The 19,965-nt window shown below is 47.4% G+C and overlaps 5 protein-coding genes across 5 annotated transcripts; 3 read left to right on the forward strand and 2 right to left on the reverse strand.

The window, feature by feature from the left end:
- The first annotated feature begins 302 nt into the window (after window positions 1-302).
- Window positions 303-2,848, forward strand: LOC101783432 (probable plastid-lipid-associated protein 7, chloroplastic). The gene is made up of 6 exons (XM_004975552.4): window positions 303-936; window positions 1,219-1,341; window positions 1,785-1,883; window positions 2,010-2,054; window positions 2,151-2,224; window positions 2,335-2,848. The coding sequence occupies exons 1-6, from the start codon at window positions 562-564 to the stop codon at window positions 2,417-2,419; spliced, it is 801 nt and encodes a 266-aa protein (XP_004975609.1). The 5' UTR covers window positions 303-561; the 3' UTR covers window positions 2,420-2,848.
- A 582-nt stretch (window positions 2,849-3,430) lies between these two features.
- LOC101761179 (WAT1-related protein At1g68170) lies at window positions 3,431-5,720 on the forward strand. The gene is made up of 6 exons (XM_004977931.1): window positions 3,431-3,627; window positions 4,007-4,069; window positions 4,552-4,671; window positions 4,754-5,183; window positions 5,303-5,454; window positions 5,558-5,720. The coding sequence occupies exons 1-6, from the start codon at window positions 3,431-3,433 to the stop codon at window positions 5,718-5,720; spliced, it is 1,125 nt and encodes a 374-aa protein (XP_004977988.1).
- A 3,627-nt stretch (window positions 5,721-9,347) lies between these two features.
- LOC101761570 (cysteine synthase) lies at window positions 9,348-11,428 on the reverse strand. Its single transcript, XM_004977932.4, has 7 exons — window positions 11,053-11,428; window positions 10,827-10,936; window positions 10,686-10,743; window positions 10,138-10,591; window positions 9,894-10,033; window positions 9,725-9,805; window positions 9,348-9,613 (listed from the first exon to the last, which is right to left on the reverse strand). Exons 1-7 carry the CDS (start codon window positions 11,146-11,148, stop codon window positions 9,506-9,508), a joined length of 1,047 nt encoding a protein of 348 aa, XP_004977989.3. The 5' UTR covers window positions 11,149-11,428; the 3' UTR covers window positions 9,348-9,505.
- A 1,681-nt stretch (window positions 11,429-13,109) lies between these two features.
- Window positions 13,110-14,347, reverse strand: LOC101783838 (leucine-rich repeat extensin-like protein 5). Its single transcript, XM_022828169.1, has 2 exons — window positions 13,615-14,347; window positions 13,110-13,352 (listed from the first exon to the last, which is right to left on the reverse strand). The coding sequence occupies exons 1-2, from the start codon at window positions 14,071-14,073 to the stop codon at window positions 13,251-13,253; spliced, it is 561 nt and encodes a 186-aa protein (XP_022683904.1). The 5' UTR covers window positions 14,074-14,347; the 3' UTR covers window positions 13,110-13,250.
- Window positions 14,348-17,549: 3,202 nt separating this feature from the next.
- Window positions 17,550-19,483, forward strand: LOC101784248 (monooxygenase 2). Its single transcript, XM_004975554.3, has 4 exons — window positions 17,550-17,958; window positions 18,066-18,131; window positions 18,263-18,449; window positions 18,542-19,483. Exons 1-4 carry the CDS (start codon window positions 17,615-17,617, stop codon window positions 19,313-19,315), a joined length of 1,371 nt encoding a protein of 456 aa, XP_004975611.1. The 5' UTR covers window positions 17,550-17,614; the 3' UTR covers window positions 19,316-19,483.
- Window positions 19,484-19,965: the final 482 nt, after the last annotated feature.

A 19,965-nucleotide genomic window follows, 5' to 3' on the forward strand; every position in this document is an offset into this window, starting at 1 on the left:
CGACAAGGCCACAATGGCCTAGTTCTCTCCAGTAGCAGCCCATGTTGCACCCACTGCCGTTCTCTTGTTTATTCAGGATTCCCCCCACCCCGCGCATGTTCCACGGGTGCACCTGTACTTAAATTTGTCTCCCAAGTATTTGCCTGCACTGCACATGTCTCAGTCGCCGGCTCCAGCCAGATCCGAGCCCCGCTCCATACGGATTGATATCTTTTTCTAACCGAGCTCACGTGACGTTCTGTGGATCTTTGCTGTTCTCCAGAAGAGCAGAGCAGAGCAGAGCAGTGCAAGTGTGTGATAGGCTGACGCAAGTACGCAACGCTCACTTGCAGGCTTGCAGCTGCTGGCTTCGATGCTCTGCTCTGCTCGTTCACCGGTCACAGCCCGCAACGTTATCCTCGCGGATGTGGCCAGAGTTGTGCAACCAGAGGCCGCCACCCACGTATTAGCGCCTCCTGGCGAGCAGCAGCAGCAGCAGCAGCAGGGGAGCATGGAGCTGAGGCCGCCGCCCTGTGACCTCCGCCGCCGCGCTCTCTAGCCATCCATCCAGCCTTCCTCGCCATGGCAGCCACCGTCCTCCTCCCTCCGGCGCACTGCCACGGCCACCGCGCCGCGGCGTCTGCGGCGACGACGAGCGGGAGAGGACCAGGCGCCCTCTCGCATTGTGCCCTCCCTCCACCGCGCCGGCAGCGCCGGGGATCGCGCGCCGTGAGGGCGGCCGCGCCTCCCGAGCAGAGCCGCGGCGTGTCTCTCGCGGGTGACTCCGGGCAGGCGAGCGCGGGCGACGCCAAGGCCGCACTGTACCGAGCTCTGGACGGCGTGGACAGGGGGATATTCGGGATGACGTCCGCGCAGCGATCGGAGATCCACGGCCTGGTGGAGCTGCTCGAGGCCCGGAACCCCACGCCGGAGCCCACCGCCGCGCTGCAGGACAAGGTAAACGAGCATACCAAGCTACCAACCATGATACGATGGACGCGACGGAGTACTAGTGGGCCATAGCTAGCATCATTTGAACTCTGGAATGCCGATCGCGCCTTACATTCTTTGCGTTTTTCCGGCACCCGCTTCACGATCTTGCTACTACACACCTACCGTGCGTTTTAGCCGCCTGATACAAGCGCATAGAAGAAAGCTTCAAAGAGTGTATGCGAAGCTGCCAAGTACTTGTTCAGTAGAGTGCTGTACTGATACAGTGGGGTGTTTGTGTGGTGCAAGGTGGACGGCTGCTGGAAGCTCATCTACAGCACCATCTCGATCCTGGGGAAGAAGAGGACCAAGCTGGGGCTCCGAGATTTCATCAGCTTAGGGGACTTCCTCCAGATAATTGACGTCAAAGAGGTCAGTGAAAGCTACCTGTGGTGGAATTATGTCATGCCGATGTTTGTGTCATTGTGCGTAGTATCTGTGACGTGCTACTCTGTTCTGTTCCTCCTGATTAGCTGTGGGTTGCCGCTTGATCAGCTCAAACTTTTAAACTCACTCCATCCTTTAAATATATGACGGCATTTAAAACATGTTAGCTAAGTAGATATATTTTGAATGTTGAACTAATTAGCATGTCCTAAGCTTAATAACTTTCTAACATCCAAAGAATTGTATGTGAGTTGAGTGTTTCCTAGACTATGCAAATTGCATTTGGGTTATTCATGGTATAATAGCCATGAAGGAATTGCATCTGAATCGAGTGTTACCTAGAGATTCTAATTGCAGACCAAGTAAGTTTTGATTTTGCTATCACTTGAAATAAATGGAGATTTAGCGTCACTTCTCTACACCCAAAGGAAAAGGCGGTAAATGTGATAAAGTTCAGCGCGAGAGCATTGAAGATATTGTCGGGGAAGTTCACTATTGAAGCTTCATACAGTGTCACTAGCAAAACAGTAAGGCTTCTTTCTGCTTTTAATTATTCCTGATCTTGGTTAGAAATTGTTTCATGGTCTGATTGCTGCTGATCCTGATCGCTGCAAGCCTGGAACTTCCTCACAAATTGTAGCTTCTTGTTTCAGAGAGTTGATATCAAGCTTGAGAGTTCAACTATCACCCCAGAACAGGTAAAACTGTGCTGTCCAGAGCATGAATCTTACCATGGAACTGCGTATTATAAATCCAATCCTTGCCTTGATTGTTTGCCACATTTATATACGCAGCTGATGAATATATTTCAGAAGAACTACGATATGCTCCTGGCCATATTCAACCCAGAGGGTTGGCTAGAGATAACGTATCCTTTTTTTTTCATTGTGGATTACTACTGACATTTTTTTTGTTCTTTGTATATGTCTAGCTATTCGACAAATTTGAATATATTGTCTTCCTCAAATTTTTGAATAGATACGTTGATGAATCTTTACGGATCGGAAGAGATGACAAGGAAAACATCTTTGTGCTAGAGAGAGCAGACCCATCAGAAGTTTGACAAGACCTTTTTTTTTGTAACTTTCTGACAAGGAGCGTGGCACTCCGAGAAGATTATTGCCTGCATATCCTACGGCTCACATGGTTATTACCAGCTCGATCGGTGCAGCTCAGAGGCTGCACAACGTTCTTTCCGAATTTTGATGAGAACACAACAGTATATCCGTTCTCTGGAAAAAACAATTACGCGAAGCTGGGCATTTTCTACATAGGGAATTGAGAATTGGTGAACCTTATAGGAGGCAGACAGTACAGCTGTTGGATAAATTCTTCCCTCTTTGTTTTTTTTTTTTGGTGTCAATCTTACACTGCTAGTGTTCAAGTATTCTTCCTTGTAACCTTGCAGAAAAATAGAACCATTCTTCCTTGCAAGACATGATATAATGAGTGTACAGCTCGAAAACACACTTATTCAAGTACTTTTTTGTTATCATTGTTGTTCTTGTTGCGATCAGACACCTAGAACACTCGATGTTCTTGTCGTTCCAGACTTGCTACAAATGCATAAAGAATGGCAAATCCAATCTCCCGGGCCAGAAGGGGCATGAGGAATGTGTGCTTCGGGTTGGCGCTCCGAGCCAGCGCTCGTGACGATGAGATGACGACCGGGGCCACGTACGGAGTGACGCACTGCCGACGCGCCGGAACGTACAGCGGCCGTCCGGCAGCGCAGCACTGACGTCGCCAGGGTCCTCACCGGCCGTCACCCATCGGTTCTCGCGACGTGCCATGGCGTTCCTCGGCGTCCCCGGCGACGACACCGAGAAACTAAAGAGAGGAAAAAAAAAACCCCCGCACATGGAATCCTAGGACTAGGACGAATCGGACTATATAGATTAGCACACACATATCCATCCTCTGCTTCCTCTGCTTGCTCGTGTCGTTTTGTTGGCCGTTGCCAGCGTCGGTCACCACTTGGCACTTGCACGGTCGCACTACGCTTGAGCGAAGAAAGAAAGGAAGCAAAGAGTGTGCGAGATTGTGCTCCGGCCGGCCGGCCGGCGGTCGCGGCATGGGGAGCGGCGGCGGCGGGGTGGTGGGAGGCGCGAAGCCGGCGGTGGCGATGGTGGCGGTGGAGTTCGTCTTCTCGGCGCTGCAGATCTTCATCAAGCTCGCGCTGGACGACGGCATGGACGTCCGCGTGCTCGTCGCCTACCGCCTCATGTTCGCCACCGCCTTCCTCTGCCCGCTCGCCTTCTTCATCGAGCGGTATGTACGTGCAGAGATCAGAGATCAGTCGGCAGAAAGAAATCGTGATAACAGGCCAGAGCGTGCTCAGCTGCTCGTTAGTCATCAACATGGGAACTATTTAAACCGGGAGAGAAAACGATATTGCTCAACTCTGTAATTATGTCTGTCCTACTATTGGACCCAACTAGATCAACGAATTTTGAAACAAATTATTTTTTAAAATAAGTAAAGCTATTATAAAAAAGAAAACACTCGAGCTATGCATATCAAAACTATAACTTGTACATAAAAATCATAGACATAATTCATCTTGTTTCATGTTCATCACTATTTTTATGTTAATGTCATTATATGCTTTTGCACTGATCAATGAATATTTTTCTATACCTTATTACAGGAAGAAACGGCCACCACTAACCATGAAGGTGGTGCTAGGTTTATTCCTGTGCGGACTTTGTGGGTGAGTTATGGCATTAATTACCATTTTTTCGCCCTCTTTTTTCCGAGAAGACCGTGGAAGTGTTTATTAGATCCTTATTTACTGAAATTCATTGAATAATGTTATGTTGAAAATGTCGATATGTTTCAGAAATTCATGCTGTAGGTTCGGGATTTTTCGCAAGGTTTTCATGAACTGTTGAACTAGGTTTCGAAATTTTTGCCTGATTTTTTTGGAAATGTTGAATGTGTGTGAACGTCAACCAGATGCCTTTCCATTGGTGCATGGATTTTTAAGAGTAATATTTTGCTAGGGCGTGATATATTCAAATATTTTCATAATATTTTGGCTATAGGCTGTGCTGATTATTGAGAGAAAAACAATTAAGCCAACGTCGGTACTTGATCTTGCAATGCTTTCGAGCGTTTCACCAAGAAATTTCTTGGAGGGGGTACCATTATTTGGATGTGTAAGTACTACTTTTTTTGCTTACACACATGCAGCATTACTATAAACCAGAACTTGCTAGTGCTCGCCATGAAGCTGACGAACTCAACGACCATCGTCACAGCTCTCAGCAACCTCACGCCTCAGTCCACCTTCATCGTTGCAGTCCTGACCAGGTCACCGAACTGCTCTCCTTCTCCAATTCCATTCACTGATTCACAGATCTCATTCTCACCATGATTCTATTCTACAGTACAGGCAGGAGATCGTCAAGCTTGGCAAGGCCAGCGGGCGCGCGAAGCTGGCGGGCACGCTGGTCGGCCTCGGCGGCGCGATGGTGGTGACCTTCTACAGGGGCCCGGAGATGGTGTTCATGCACCGGCTCGCGCGCGTCGCCGGGCTCCAGCACGGCGACCGCCACAGCCTGTCCCGGGGGCCGACGGCGACGCCGTCCGCCGCCGCCCGGGTCGTGGGCTCGTTCCTCGCCATCGCCAGCTGCTTCAGCTACGCGGCCTGGCTCTCCATCCAGGCGCGGGTCGGGGAGGCCTTCCCGTGCCACTACTCGATCGCCGCGCTTGTGTGCCTCGCCGGCGCCGCCCAGTCGGCGCTGCTCGCGCTCTGCTTCCACCGGGACGCCGCGCACTGGCGGCTCGGGCTCGACGTCAGGCTATACTCCTCGGCCTACGCGGTGAGCGCTACCGATCGATCGAGAACGCCGTTTTCTTAATCTTAAATTCTTAATAGGATAGTTTATGGATGGTGATCTGCTCGCCGTTCTTATGCGTTCATGCGACGATCGATCTGCAGGGAGTCGTGGCGTCCGGGCTCGCGTTCCCGCTGATGTCGTGGTGCCTGCGGGAGCGGGGGCCCCTGTACGTGGCTATGTTCGGCCCGCTAATCATCGTCTTCGTCGCCGTGCTCAGCTCCATCTTCCTCGACGAGACCTTGCACCTAGGGATGTACGTACATGGTGCCCTTGCTGCGCTCGCATCGGTCATGGAGATCGATTCTGTGTGGCTTGTTTTTTCACGGGCGATGTGGGTGCCATTTTTTTTTTTGCAGCGCGCTGGGCGCCGTCCTGATCGTGGCTGGGCTGTACATGGTGCTCTGGGGCAAAGCGAGAGAAGCGCAGGAGAAAGCTGCGGGTGTTCAGCCAGAAGATGAAGAACTGGGCAAGGAATCCACTGCTGCTCCTGCTGATGCTGCCAATGGTGAAACAAAATGACCAGACTTAATTACGGCCAATTACACCCTGCTCAAGCCATCTGCGGCTTCACAAGGGGCAGCTACAGCATTACCGCACAACGTCCTTGGTGAAAGAAATAATGTGCGAGTAAAACCTGGTGCAATCGATCTCAAAATTTGACAGAAGCTTTTGCAATCTCAAAAGTTATTTACCTACCGCGGTCAATCTGTTCCGATCCGTAAAAAGTGCCCTATGCTTGAAGGTGTGGGGTCAAAGTTGACAGATGTCCTGTTTATCTGCTAGTGGAGGTGAATATAATATTTATTTTTCAACTAACATGTGCTAGCTATCCTCCCTCTACCAACATGGATTTTCAGAAAAAAAAAACTTATTTAGTGGGCTAGTACTTCATTTGATCTAACATACAAATGTTGATTGGAATATTGGCAAAGTCTCTATAGTAAGGATTTGACTCTACAAACTATACAATCACATACAAAAAGAATTATTAACATTGATCCAATGTTGTGTTTCTACATGATTCAGGATGATCAACGATAAAAGAGTTTGATCAACTTGAATATTAACACCATATATATATATATATATATATATATATATATATGGATCATTTGGAATATTTTTCTTTTTGCAGGAGGATCAGAGAGGGACTATGATTTTGCAAAGTACCCAATTTTACGCCCAGCTGTGTCTACAATTCTCTTGGGGCCAACAAAAAAAAATGTTCAACCATGATCTTGTTTTATGGGCTTATGTTCATCTTGGTGAATATTAATAAGATCAAGGACAAGTACAACATGTACTTTAAGGAAAGTAATACAGTGCGGAATTAAACCTGTAGAACATGCATTCAGTCACTCATTACCACCAAACTTTGTGCAATAAGAGTTACTGAAAGGGTGTTTTCAATAAAGCACTAGATCTTCACGTCTTCGGATAAATAGGGAAAAAAATCTAGCTTCTACAAGACACTATTTGTAATTCCCTCAAACATGTCATCCTGTGAACTAAAATATCTCTAATTAAATAAACAGCAAACTAGGAACCCATAGTTGTAATGGTACATATAAGTATATCAATTTGGGGTATCACAAAAGTGTTCCTTTGGAAGAGAAAAAGTATGCCACCATCATTTTCAATAGCAGCCTCTAGGAACAAGTGCATACCACTAAAACAAAAGTATTGTCTCTTACTTTTTTGGAGAACTTGTCTGGGGAAGCTTTCAATTAAGAAGAAACAAGAGTTTTACAAAACACACCTGACCTCAAACCTAACAAAAGTAGAGATAATAGTATTGTTTTTTACTGAAATAGATCATAGAATTAGTAATGCAAGCACATATGCTGAGTATAGAACTTGAACACAAATGATATTGTGACCCGGTGCTCTCTCCCTTCTACTTTTCATCCATGGTTGAGTAAATCCCTTATTTTCAACTCAAGATATATTGTCTTCTCACCAGATTTACAAAAACAAATAAGTAAGAATGTTATGTGATACATGAGTAGTATAAAGAGTTTCAAAGTCTCTTCAAATAAAAAGCATGCACCAAATTTATGGCATATCACTACACATCTTTAATGTACTATTTTCTTCTACATATAGTAAGTAGAATGTCACTAGACCAAGTAGCATGTAAACATTGTCGTTCTCCCAATTATGTCTTCTCTACCTCATATCACATTTGTCATATTATATAACATTATGTCCACAAGAGTTTTTATTTTTTCATGAGGGAGTGCAATAAAATACTTATAGTCAACATAAATCAAATATTCAATGTCAAATGTAACCCTTATCACAACTACTTTTCGCACTTCTTACAGTCTTCCTTTGTCACAATTATCTTTCTCATTTCTCACACTCTTCCGTACTTTGAGATCTTAAAATTCTCCAAACCAATCCTTATGCTTGTGAGCCGGTTTATTTTCTCATCTCAAAGTTTACTAAACTATTTCTTGTAATTTGCATGCAACCACCACAAAACGTCTAACAATGCCATTAATCCTTCACATAAGATCTTATAGCTCACATAAACTTTTATTATCTTAATACATCTTAATATAAGTCTGATCTCCAATGTTCCATATAACCATCTGGAAGACCATGATACAATGCTAATAGATATATATTTTTTCCATGAGTCACTTTTATTAATTTATATAATACTTGATCTGGTTAAAATTATTAAAGTCTTGATTCTAAACTACTGATAATTAGGTCACAATTAACAAAATATAAGTAACATGTTGTATTTTTCATTTGGACCTATCACCATACCATATTAGTATACATACATACACCAAAAGACAAATTACATATAAAACTCACACTTGTTAAAAGTTCATTGTTCTTTTTCTATATTCTATAAATCATTAATTATATCTTCATAAGTATAGCCTCCCATGATATCATTGTTGGAATTTAATTCCCCAAAATTGTGACAGAATCTTTGGAATCTCAATTTTTTTACTTGACCCGGATTAATTTATTCCAATCTGTAAAAATATTTTATACTTGAAGGTGAGGGGTTAAAATTAACATATGTCTTGTTTTACCTACCAATGTAGATTAATGTTTCTTCCTAAAAAAATATTTGCTTAGCAATCCTCGTATCAGCTGCTCACCAGTAACATGGATTTTCTAGTAAAAACTTATTTAGAGGTCTAGTACTTCATTCGGTCTAAAATATATGTCGATCAAAACATCAACATAGCCTATAAGGTAACAATTTGACTAATAGTTTTTATAATATGTACACTTATGAATAAAAATAATTATTAACATTGATTTTATCTTGCCAATCTACATGGTTAATCAGGTGTTGTGATCAACGATCAAAGAATTTGATCAACATGCATATCAACAATTAAATACATCTCATATTATTGGACCAGGTGGAGTGTACTTTTGTTTTGGCAAGATCAGAGGGAGTGTGACGTTGCAGGGCACTGCTGCACCACAATTTTATGGCAGTCTATTATTTGCTCGGGGTCAACTAAAAACATGCACAATGATATCGTTTTATGAACATGGCTTTGCTCAATATGAAAAAAAGGCCTAAGTCAATGAGTTTGTATAGGTAAATGTTAATAAGATCAACAACAATGGACAGTATAACATGCATTTCAAGGACAATGTTTTTTGAATTATGCATGATATCTTCGCTTCTTTGGATAAATAAAGAGAAAAAAGGTTTTACAAGACACTATTAAGGATTAAGGATTAGTTTAAATGAATAGCAAACACCTAGAACATTCATACTTGTAATTGTATAACAAGACATCATTTTGAAGTATAACAAAAGTGTGAGGTTGGATAAAAAAAGGGTATGCTGACACCATCATCAATAGTCGTCTCAGAGTATACCACTAAGATATATATTTTTCACGAGGCACTTTCAATTGGTTTGTGTAATACGTCCTCACTACAAATAAGTAACACCTCCAGTTTTAACTGTTTACAAAAAGAGAGGCAATATATATTTTTGAAAAAAAACTATTTTGTCAATTAATTACTAGGAATGGTGCTACTTCTGTCATTAATATTAATCTGAATAGCAAAGTCAAAGTCATCAATTATTCGTAAACAGTTTGGTGTGATTGAGTAAATAGAAATCCCCAATTTTCCCAAGTCACCCCACTGTTGAGAATTTTAATTTATTTTTTCCGGCCATAGAAAAACTGCTGATGGCATATGCATATCAGAGCGTGAGCTTCAAAGAAAAGAACGTCGTCTTGGTCTGCTGGAGTGAGTGCAGGCCTTCTTCATCAACATACATAAAAAGGGACAAAGCGATCGAATCAGGAACCGTCCGACTCTGGCTCGAAGGCCATGCTTTCGGCCTCGTTCTTGAGGGACTCGTACATGAACGACGACAGGTATCGCTCGCCGAAGCTCGCGAAGATCACCTGCAACCACCAACGAAGAACAAGTTAGATTTAGAACGTGGTAGCAGACCACCATCACGTCGCATTGCGCGACAGAATCGAGAAAGGTCTCCGATGACGCGGGCAGCTTACGACGATGAGCTTCCCCCTGTTCTCGGCCCTCCTGGCGACCCTGACGGCGGCGACGGCCGCCGCGCCCGACGATATCCCGACCTGAATGATGATGAGAGGGATCGTCTCGTCAGTCAGCAGATGCAGAGTTTGGAACAGAGCCGGTCGATCGATGAGCTAGGTAGCTCACCAGTAGCCCTTCGTTCAGGGCGATCTGCCTCGCCATGCCCGCGGCTTCCTCGTTGGAGACCTGGAACACCTCGTCGAGGAGGCTGACATCGAGCACGCCGGGAACGAAGCCGGCGCCGAGGCCCTGAATCTTGTGCGGACCTGAGCTTGGAGAAACAACGCAGCGTCAACAATACGTGCTCAAGGCAGGGCAATGTAGGTGAGACAGAGCAGGGCTGATCGCAGAAGAAGGTGCGGCATCTCACCGGGTTTCCCTCCGGACAGCACCGCGCTCTCCGACGGCTCCACGCCATAGATCTTCAAGGCAGGGTTCTTCTCCTTGAGGTACCTCCCGGCTCCGGTGATCGTGCCGCCGGTCCCTATGCCGGCGACGAGAATGTCGACCTTGCCCGCCGTGGCGCTCCAAATCTCGGGCCCGGTGGTCTCGTAGTGGACCCTGGGGTTCGCGGGGTTGGCGAACTGCTGGAGCACGTGGGATCCCGGCGTCCGCGCCGCGATCTCCTCGGCCTTGCGCACCACGCCGTCCATGGCCAGCATCGGGTCGGTGAGCACCACCTCCGCGCCGAAGGCCCTGAGCACGGCCCGCCGCTCCGTGCTCACCGACGACGGCATCGCCACGATCAGCCTGTACCCCTTGGCCGCCGCCATGAACGCCAGCCCGATGCCGGTGTTCCCGCCCGTCGGCTCGATCAGGACGCTCTGCTCAGATACGATACGCATTGGCGCATTGGTGTCAGCACGGAGCATGGTTGCAACGAAGAATTGCAATGGGTCAGTGATCTCCCTCGCTCACCTTTCCAGGGGTGATCAGGCCCTTCTCCTCCGCGTCGGCGATCATGCTATAACCAATCCTGAGAAGCATCACCAGATGAACAGATAGTAAAGTTGTTTCTGAGCAATGTTGGCACTCGATTCTTGAATCTTGACCATATACCTGTCCTTGATACTGGAGCAGGGCGCCATGATCTCAAGCTTGGCAGCTAAACGCGCCTCACACCCGGATACCACCTTGTTCAGGTACACCAACGGGGTCTTACCGATCAACTGTCACCATTGCAGCAAAACAAAATTGCAGTGCATGCAGGTCAATTCAGATGGACATATTCGAGTTACCCTAAGAAAAGAAAAGGATGCACGTGCTTGCAGATTTGCTTACGCACTTCGGTTACATCTTTTGCGATCATCAAACTCTGATCTTTCGTGGTCTTTGAACCCTGATCTTCGACGGTCTCAGAGCTCGGACTCCATCCCCCCATTGCTCACTCTGTGTTGCACTCTGCAGCAAGACAGGTCTTTGATCGATGATGCAGAATGCTACGCAACACGCAGCATTTTATAGCGTGGCTGCAACGACGCATATGGTACATGTTGGTGGTGGATGGTGCAAAGATGCAGAGATGCCTTTGTGCTTTGCCCTAGCCATTTGTGTTCTCGTTGTTCTTGGTCGATCTTTGATTAAGGGCTTTGGTGAAGTTGTCCAAGGATGATGTCGATCTCTACCGATAGTTACAAAAGTTGTTGATGCTTACAAGGTTGCCCGTACGTATACCTGACAAAGTACTAGTACCTTTTGTGGCATAACCGTGAATCCGTGATGATGAAAACCTTGAAAACCGACTGTTGCTAGTTGCAGAGAAAGTAAATTTGGTTGCATGTTCTAGTGAAGACAAATGCAGAACTCACGTCATTGTGTACTTCAGGGGCATGCAGACGTATCGTGGACGACATGAATGACATCTCTTGTTTCATGACGACGTGCAACAGAAAAGTCAATTTACTTCCTTGTTCCCCGGAACATTTCTCTTGCTATTTTTGAATGGTTTGCGTGCAACTAAAATTTATCATCAGACACTTTTTCTTTTTCTTTTAAATAAAGCAGAAGCATTGCTGATTTATTTAAGAAGAGGAGAGAATGTCTGGGTTACATATGGTTCGATGTTACATAAATTGATTAATTCACTTAGAATAACATAAAGATACAAAATACTTAAACCAAATTCTAGGTTACCACGTACCCGTTGCAACAACTGGACTCTTGGATCAACAGGAAAACCTGATGTGGCTTCAAGCTTTTTCTCTTTAAAAACACACCGATTCCGTTCCTTCCATGCTGTAAACATGAGCAATGCAGCGACACACCTTTTCCAAACCATTAAATCCATCGAGCTGCAACCATCAGCTCACGTGCATTTAAAACTACACATTTGAAGTGCTGTAATTTTAGACGACAGAAAAAAAAATTTGGCAGATGATTGAGCTGCTGTTTTCCTTTTCTTTTCCTAGGCATGCTAACCATCGCAAGTCTGAATAATTTGCTAAATCTGTTATGGCTGTGTGCATCCCTGATAGTGCAGACTCCGGGGCTTACCTTCATTGTATAAAAATGCTAAATCATCAAATGGATTCCTAAATATCAATTAGAATTTAAAGATGCATGTCATATAATATATTCATAGTTATATAAAAGAAAGGGTATGTTAGATTATGAAAAATCTATGTTCATCAATTAGGAGATCAAGATGGATGAACAAGTGAAAGTAGTGAACAAACTTCTTCATCCAAAGCATTTTGCTTGTATCCTAGTTTTGTTGGTGTTTTATGCTGCAGCTTGCTTAATTTTGCCCAACAAGAATGGCTTACATCTTTGACCTTTTCTAGGTGAAGATAAAACATTTAAGACTCACATGAAACGAGCTGCTCCCCCCATTTTTAAATATACGACGCTTAGGACAAGCTAATTCTTATCCTGAACGTCATAAATTTAAAAGGTATGGAGTATAGTAAAAAAAAATCCTGCAAACTATTAGATTAAATGTTGTGAAATTAATTTCTTTTTTGTACACATGGTCTCTATTAACGCGTAAAAGACAATCCGCTGCATTTATCAGGAAAAGGGGATTTTCTTTTACTGTAGTTTATCTGATGAGAGTTTCAAGGTTTTCACGAATTGGCTAGTCAACCAGGTTTATTTTGCACCTGGTTTCATGTTTCAGTTGTGCATCTAGTAAGCTGGTGCAATGTTTACGTTTGCCGTTTGGTAACGATTCATGTCAATGTCATTGACTCATTGTACAGGTGAAGTTTACGTTTATCTTGTCCATGCCACTACTCGATTGGATCAGTTCATGGTGCTGCTGCAGCCGGTGAAAATGAAAAAGAATGAGAGCCAGAGAACTGATGAGCTCTGTATCCCATTCAGCTAGAGAGTAGAGACTCATTGACGGATGTATAAGGCATGAACTCATAAATTAGCAAGCATGGTGACTTTGTTTACAGATGAGTAGATGACCATCTAGGAATCTTAATTAGAACAGGCTACAGAGAGAAAGGGAAAGCACTAGTGATTACAGAAGCAAAACTACCAGCACCACAGAGCCCGGAAAGATAGCATCATGAGAAGAGTAGTGGCGAGCTGCACCGCCCCGACCTGGAGTTGCAGGGCGCCCATCCCCACGTCGTCCTGCAACGCAATGGAGAAAAAGAAGTCAGAGCAAGGTGCAGGAAAGCAAAAGGCTCGGTAGATGCAAAGCGATGGGAAAAGCAGAGGTTGCAAAGATGGGAGAAAAGATCGAGGAAAGGTAAGTAAACCGGAAGCCGTAATTTTTTCAGAAATTACTGGCACCTAGAAAAGAGAGTAGTAAGAAAGAAAAAAACAAGAAAAATGCATGCAAATGCAATGCGATTAGAGAGGAGAGGAATGGCGAGCGGTTGCGGTTGGGTACCCGAAGTTGTTGCTGTTGCCCAGGGGTGGGCATTGGCAGGACGGTGGCGGAGTCGGTGACGCCGGCGGGAAGCGGCACCGCGGGGCTGCTGCTGATGAAGTCTGCGCTGGCCGTCCCGGCCGGCGCCCCCGCGGCCGCGCCGTGGTGGTCGCCCGACGAGGGCGCGCCCGGGCTCCGCCGCTCGGACGGCAGCCTCGGCGTGCCGTCCTCGTCTCCGCCGCCGCCGTCCGAGCCGGGCACCGGCGCCGGCGCCGCCGAGGGCGAGGGGCCCAGCGGGAGCGGCGCCGGGCGCGGCGAGTAGTCCGGGACGACCACGGTCATGGGCACCTTCTCCTGGCGGCCGCCGCCGAAGAAGAAGGCGCACGACGGCTGCGGACGCGCGAGGAGGGAGCAGAGCGCCACCACCGCGAGGAGGAGCGCGCGCTGCGCCTCCCCCGGCCGCGAGCCTCCTCCTCCCATTGCTCCGCCTGCGCGTGCCACTCGACGCCACACCTCAGACGGAGCAATGCCGGCCGCGCAGCGCACTACGCAGGAGGGGCGTGCAGCGTCAGCGTGCTCCGAGCTCTCCCTCTGGCACAGTGGCGCTATTTGGTGGTGGCCTGGTGTTGGTTCGAGACCGTTGCTTGCCCGTGACCTCCACCGTTGGCCGCGGCTTCGGGGTGGGGCGCGCTGCCTGCCGCGGCGCAGTGCCTTGCCTGCCCGGTCGCTGCAGCCTGCAGGCGAGTGCGCTAGCGCAGCAGCAGGCTCGGCGTGGAAAGCGAAGCGCGCAGTGCGAACAAAAGGCTGCGACAAAGCGGGCACCTTTCGACACTTTCTCGGGGCGGGCGCCGGCGGCAAGGAATCACCCACCATTCACCAATCCGGCTAGTCGCCTAGTGCTGCCAGCAACACTCCATTAGCAGCTGATTGCTCGCACTAATCTGCTGATCGCCGCGTGAATTGGGAGTAGTTTGCAGTAATCTTTGCGACCTTTGTGTGGGACAGTGGGAGGAGCATGGTGGAGGAGTGGTGTGGGTGCGGCGCAGGCGTGCCCGTGATGGCGGTGTCGGATCCGGCCGGGGCGCGGAGGCCGGAGCGAGACTTTGCGGGACTCGGAGTGCTTTCTGGGGCCGATAATTGTTGCATCAATGGGCGGCATCGGCACGGCCACCGGGGCACGTGCACTCCAGTATGGTGCCGTGAGAGTCAAAGCATGGAGAACAGCAGCCTTGCACGAGAGATGGAGGATGGGGTCAAATTCTCGGGAGGCCGTTCCCAGTTTGAAGAGGACCGAAGGGGATTGGATTGGAGGGGGTTGGAAAGAACTGCACTACTACGTGCAGTTGGCCAAGGCTGCAAGGGAGGAGCCAGCCACCCAAGGCTTGAATCCTGCCTCCTAAAAAAAGCCTCCAAAGAAGGCTGGATCAAGGGATCCTTTTAAAAAAGGAAAAAAATATATATTTTTTATCCTTTTATTTGTAAAAGTGTAACATTCATCTCTTATATTTCATTTGGTGCAAATCAACCCTTAACGGTATATTTATCATCCCCACCTTAGTTTAACAATGGTTTAGTGCCATCTAATGATGATTTATGCCACGTAACAATGGCTTAGCGATATAATATGTGAGTCGAAGATATAAAACTAAAAAAACACAGTAAATCCTCCAAATTGCCTATCTCATAAAAATTTTATCAGAAAAATTAACGGAACCGATTCACACCGAATTATTATAGCGATTGATTCAACATTAGATGTGGCTAAGCAGTGATTAATAAAATGATGACATGGCCTAAACCAATGTTATAGACACTAAATCATTGTTAAACTAAGGTGGGGATGATAAATGCACCGATTTAATTAGGGATGAATATCACACTTTTGTAATATTGGAGGGATGAAAAATACACTTTTTTTTCTTTTAAAAATAAAAAAATTGGAGGGGGTTGGGGGATTAAATCCATTACAAGTCAAAATCCCTTCAATCCTCTTGGGAAAGGATTAACCGAACAAGATCTAACCGCCATGCTCATCTTCTTGCGTTTTTAGTATTACATTTTTATTTTACAAGCTTTTGAAGATTCCGTTTAGAATTGATGAGAAAATCAACAACTAGAGCTATGCAGAGGTTGGCTCACAAATAATTAGCATCAATCGAAAACAGTAATGAGCATGCCACGTTACGTAGCAACACAACCAAATTAGGCCACGTTTGTTTCCGCTTCTCTCAGCCATGCTTCAATTATAATCTAAGCGAAGATTTTCTCACTTCTTACTTTTTACTTCTTGTAGTTCAAATCTCTGAAGCGAATTACCACATAAGCAAGAATCTGAGAAATTAAGCAAGGTGTTTATTAGTAAGATTTTCGCTTTATTTTCACCGATAAGCTGCTTATTAATGAAAAAAAAACAGTGCCTTAGACTGCATGTCTACCACCTTACAATACACAGGCACACGCTTCGACCACCAATGAGTAATTCTAGAGGAGGGATATGATTTGACCACCCATATGGTCATATCTATATGTGAAGGTATTCTTCCTTCTTTGTATTTGATATAATACAAGAAATGCTTAAGAAGACCAATATACCACTTCGATCTTGAAATTTCGCCCCATAAGGCATCTATTATCTTAGTAATTCAATTGGCTGACAGTAATGTCCATGTTCCCTCTCATGACTTAGGCAAAAAGTTTCTTCAACTGGAATACAAGTCTTTTTTTATTGCTTGTGAGGTTGTGGGTTTAGGTGTTTAATGTTGATGTGGGAAAGTTTAGAAAAAAAATCTCTAAATCTAATGAGATTACGATTGTTTGTGTTTCTTACTACTCTGATTCTGTTACGATCAAAGAATTTCACAGGTTTGAGAAATTTTGCGAGGAGTGAAACCTGGCCACTTGGACTTGTGTTGGATACTCGCCACATGTGTGCCCCACATTTTCTTAGGACTTGGTGTCAGGGCAGGAATAGCATCGCTCGTGTGTGTGTTCAAGTCAACGGTGTGCGTTCACATTACATGAGGTTAGACCTTCAGTGTAGTTTAGATTTGTGCTACCGTCCATGCTTTCTTTCTTTATTAGAACAGATTTTTTTGAGGGTATTTATTATTATTGGGAAAGAATTATGAGTCGAGAAAAGCGAGAGGCCAAGAATCAATCGGTCTTGTTCACATCACATGAGGTTAGACCCACGATAGGCCCAAGATTTCGCCGGCGGAACCCAAAGCTGCTGTCCTATCGTGTGGGCTAGCTCCCTCCCGTTCAGAACCTTGCATATCATTAGGCCCAAGCATAGATTCAGCCCAATTTGCTCACTGGCATGTCATGGTTTCCGCGTCTATTTCTGGTCTTTGTCGACCACTGGAACAGCAGAAAATCATCCGAGAAAACTGAACACACGCAAGTAGACGACATTTCTTCAGGGGAAAAAAAGGACAACCAGCCAAGGATGAAAATCTTGAGTTCTTGGACGCACCCACTGACACACGCACCCATCAGCGGTTCTCTTTTCGTCGCCACATCATCCTCCTCCCTCCCACCTCCTGAAAACAATCGATGGACCCCGACAAACGCATGATTGATCTGTTGATGGCCCTGCGAAAAGAATCGATCCGTGTCTTGTTTATGCCAAGAGATCACTGACAAAAAAAGGTCCTTTCTATTTCCTTTGTCACTTGGGCCGTGTTTAGTTGGGGAATTTGGGAGGTGCCAAATTACTGTTACAGCACTGTAGCACACTGTAGCGTTTTGTTTGTATTTGTAAATTATTGTCCAAATATTGACTAATTAGGCTCAAAAGATTCGTCTCGCAAAGTACAACAAAACTGTGCAATTAGTTTTGAATTTCATCTACATTTAGTACTCCATGCATGTACCGCAAGTTTGATGTGATGGGGAATCTTCTTTTTGCATAGTGTCAAAGTTGGGAGTTGGGAGTAACTAAACATGGCCTTGTTTACGTCCACTAGCCGCCGTGCACCACCGATCGATGCGCCATCTGCCGTGGTGAGCCATAATTGGCATGCCTGACCCACGAGCTAGCCAGCCGGACAACGATCGAGGTGACGCTGGACACATGGCCGCCGGCGGCGGCGATGCGGCGGCGGCGGCGGCGGCTGGCGTGGCGAAGGACGTGGATGCGGAGGTCGTGGTCGTGGGCGGCGGCATCGCGGGGCTCGCGACGGCGCTGGCGCTCCGCCGGGCGGGCGTGGCTCGCGGCGCCGGCGCTGGCGTACTGGTGCTGGAGCGCCACGCGGAGCTGCGCGCCATGGGAGCCGCGCTCACCATCTTCCCCAACGGCTGGTTCGCGCTCCGCGCGCTCGGCGTCGCGCACAAGCTCACCTCCCGCTACGAGGCCTACGAAACGTGCGTTGCGTCGCCGTCGTGTGCCCGACCGGAGAAGTCAAGCTCAATTCTAGCTCGATTCGCCATGTTTACTCGACTGAATTGTGTCTTTATTCGCTGCGCCGCAGGTCCAAGGCGACCAATCTTGAGACCGGAGCCACGCAGGTGTTCCGCTTTGCCGGTAACAAGAACAAGTGAGTTTATTCATCGATTCCTACACAATTCCTGTTGGCTTGTCACGTTGCTTCTGGTTTAAAACAGTAGCTTCGACTGATCCGCCTGGATGTTTCGTTTGCCTGAACCGAAAATTTGAAAAAAAAAAAAGGGGTGAAGAAGTCAGAGTGAGGGCGCTGGACAGGAAGGCGCTGCTGGAGGCGCTCGCGGAGGAGCTGCCGCCAGGCACCGTCCGCTTCTCGTCCAAGCTCGTCTCCATCGACACCGAGCGCGCGGCCGGCGACGCGTCGGAGACCGTCGTGCTGCGGCTGGACGACGGCGCAGTGATCCGAGCCAAGGTACGCTAGCACAACGTGTCCACATAAACAAGGCTACATTACATTCTTGCAGTTGAATTGCATGCAAGTGGGCATGATTGGTGGTGTCACAGGTCCTGATCGGTTGCGACGGCGTGCACTCGGTGGTGGCGCGGTGGCTGGGCCTGCCGGAGCCGGCGAGCTCGGGCCGGTCCGCCGTGCGCGGGCTCTCCACCTTCCCCGGCGGCCACGGCGCCAAGCGGGAGCTCCGGCAGTTCCTCTCGCAGGGCCTCAGGGCCGGCATGGTGCCCATCAGCGACACCGACATCTACTGGTTCCTCGTCAACGACACCGTCCCAGCGGAGAAAGACGCCGCCGGGGACCCGGTCAGGACCCTGCGCGAGGTCACCGGCAGCCTCGCCGGCCACATGCCGGCGGAGTACCTCGACGTGGTGCGCCGCTCCGACCACGGCAACCTCTCGTGGGCGCCGCTCCTGTACCGGAACCCTCTGTCCATCCTCACCGGCGCCGCCGCGCGCGGGGCCGTGACGGTGGCCGGCGATGCGTTCCACCCGATGACGCCCGACATGGCGCAGGGCGGGTGCTCAGCGCTGGAGGACGCGGTGGTGCTGGCCCGCGAGCTGGCGCGGGCGGCCACGCCGGCCGAGGGCGTGGCCGCGTACGTGGCGCGGCGGCGGTGGCGCGCCGCCTGGCTCGTCGCCGGGGCCTACCTGTCCGGGTGGGTCCAGCAGGGCGGGACCAACGTCCGCGGCGCGCGGGGGCGCCTGGTGAAGATGTTCCGGGACTGGGTGTTCTACCCGTTCGTGTTCCCCAGGCTCGCCGACACCATGTGGTTCGACTGCGGCGACCTGGCGCCATGCGCCGAAGGCAAGATCCACAAAGAGTGAAGTAAAGGACCGCAATGACTTACTTGTATGTGATGTATGCTTGTGGACTGCAAGATTTTACAATAATGTTTCAGGTTGTGCGTGTGCTAGAAAAAAGTTTGTGTTTGGTCTAGAACTGATGTGTAGGAGATACTCCCTCCATACTCACAAAGAAAGTCGTTTTGGACAGCGACACGGTCTCTAAAGTATTACTTTGACTCTTTGTTTTTATAAAAATATTTATCAAAAAGTGATATATGTATAGTTTTATGAAAGTATTTTTCAAGACAAATCTATTTATATGGCTTTCACATTTCCAAACTCAACAACTTAAAAGTTATTCATGATTTATATTCCCAATATTTGACCCAAACCTTGTCCAAAACGACTTCCTTTGTGAGTACGGAGGGAGTACGAAGACACAGATGAACAGATGATGTCATCCATTGGGCATTTGGGCTACAAGCTTTCTGCTGGAGGTTCCTTGTTTAATTTGCTTGTGTGATCAGCGCGCAAGAGAATGAGAGATGCTCCTCCTGTGCAAGCAAGAGCCGTGCGTTTCCAAAGTGGCAAAGTCCCAGTGTCCCACAACCAAAACTAAACCATAAATAAACAACAAGCGAGTAGAAGCCTGCATATTGCAATTTCTCTCACGTTTACGCTTTGTTTTC

This window comes from Setaria italica, chromosome VII, assembly GCF_000263155.2.
Source record: "Setaria italica strain Yugu1 chromosome VII, Setaria_italica_v2.0, whole genome shotgun sequence".
NCBI classification, from domain to species: Eukaryota; Viridiplantae; Streptophyta; class Magnoliopsida; order Poales; family Poaceae; genus Setaria; species Setaria italica.

Excerpts from the sequence above, each read along its gene's own strand:
- LOC101783432 (XM_004975552.4), top strand. The coding sequence starts at position 562 with ATGGCAGCCACCGTCCTCCTCCCTCCGGCGCACTGCCACGGCCACCGC. Across the intron at positions 1,342-1,784 it reads AGATAATTGACGTCAAAGAG|GAAAAGGCGGTAAATGTGAT; the intron begins GTCAGTGAAAGC and ends CTACACCCAAAG. Across the intron at positions 1,884-2,009 it reads ACAGTGTCACTAGCAAAACA|AGAGTTGATATCAAGCTTGA; the intron begins GTAAGGCTTCTT and ends TTCTTGTTTCAG.
- LOC101783838 (XM_022828169.1), bottom strand. The coding sequence starts at position 14,073 with ATGGGAGGAGGAGGCTCGCGGCCGGGGGAGGCGCAGCGCGCGCTCCTC. Across the intron at positions 13,353-13,614 it reads GGCAACAGCAACAACTTCGG|GACGACGTGGGGATGGGCGC; the intron begins GTACCCAACCGC and ends ATTGCGTTGCAG.
- LOC101761570 (XM_004977932.4), bottom strand. The coding sequence starts at position 11,148 with ATGGGGGGATGGAGTCCGAGCTCTGAGACCGTCGAAGATCAGGGTTCA. Across the intron at positions 10,744-10,826 it reads TGCTCCAGTATCAAGGACAG|GATTGGTTATAGCATGATCG; the intron begins GTATATGGTCAA and ends GATGCTTCTCAG. Across the intron at positions 10,034-10,137 it reads GCTGTCCGGAGGGAAACCCG|GTCCGCACAAGATTCAGGGC; the intron begins GTGAGATGCCGC and ends CTCCAAGCTCAG.
- LOC101784248 (XM_004975554.3), top strand. The coding sequence starts at position 17,615 with ATGCCTGACCCACGAGCTAGCCAGCCGGACAACGATCGAGGTGACGCT. Across the intron at positions 17,959-18,065 it reads CGCTACGAGGCCTACGAAAC|GTCCAAGGCGACCAATCTTG; the intron begins GTGCGTTGCGTC and ends GCTGCGCCGCAG. Across the intron at positions 18,450-18,541 it reads GCGCAGTGATCCGAGCCAAG|GTCCTGATCGGTTGCGACGG; the intron begins GTACGCTAGCAC and ends GTGGTGTCACAG.
- LOC101761179 (XM_004977931.1), top strand. The coding sequence starts at position 3,431 with ATGGGGAGCGGCGGCGGCGGGGTGGTGGGAGGCGCGAAGCCGGCGGTG. Across the intron at positions 4,672-4,753 it reads ATCGTTGCAGTCCTGACCAG|GCAGGAGATCGTCAAGCTTG; the intron begins GTCACCGAACTG and ends TCTACAGTACAG. Across the intron at positions 5,184-5,302 it reads TATACTCCTCGGCCTACGCG|GGAGTCGTGGCGTCCGGGCT; the intron begins GTGAGCGCTACC and ends ATCGATCTGCAG.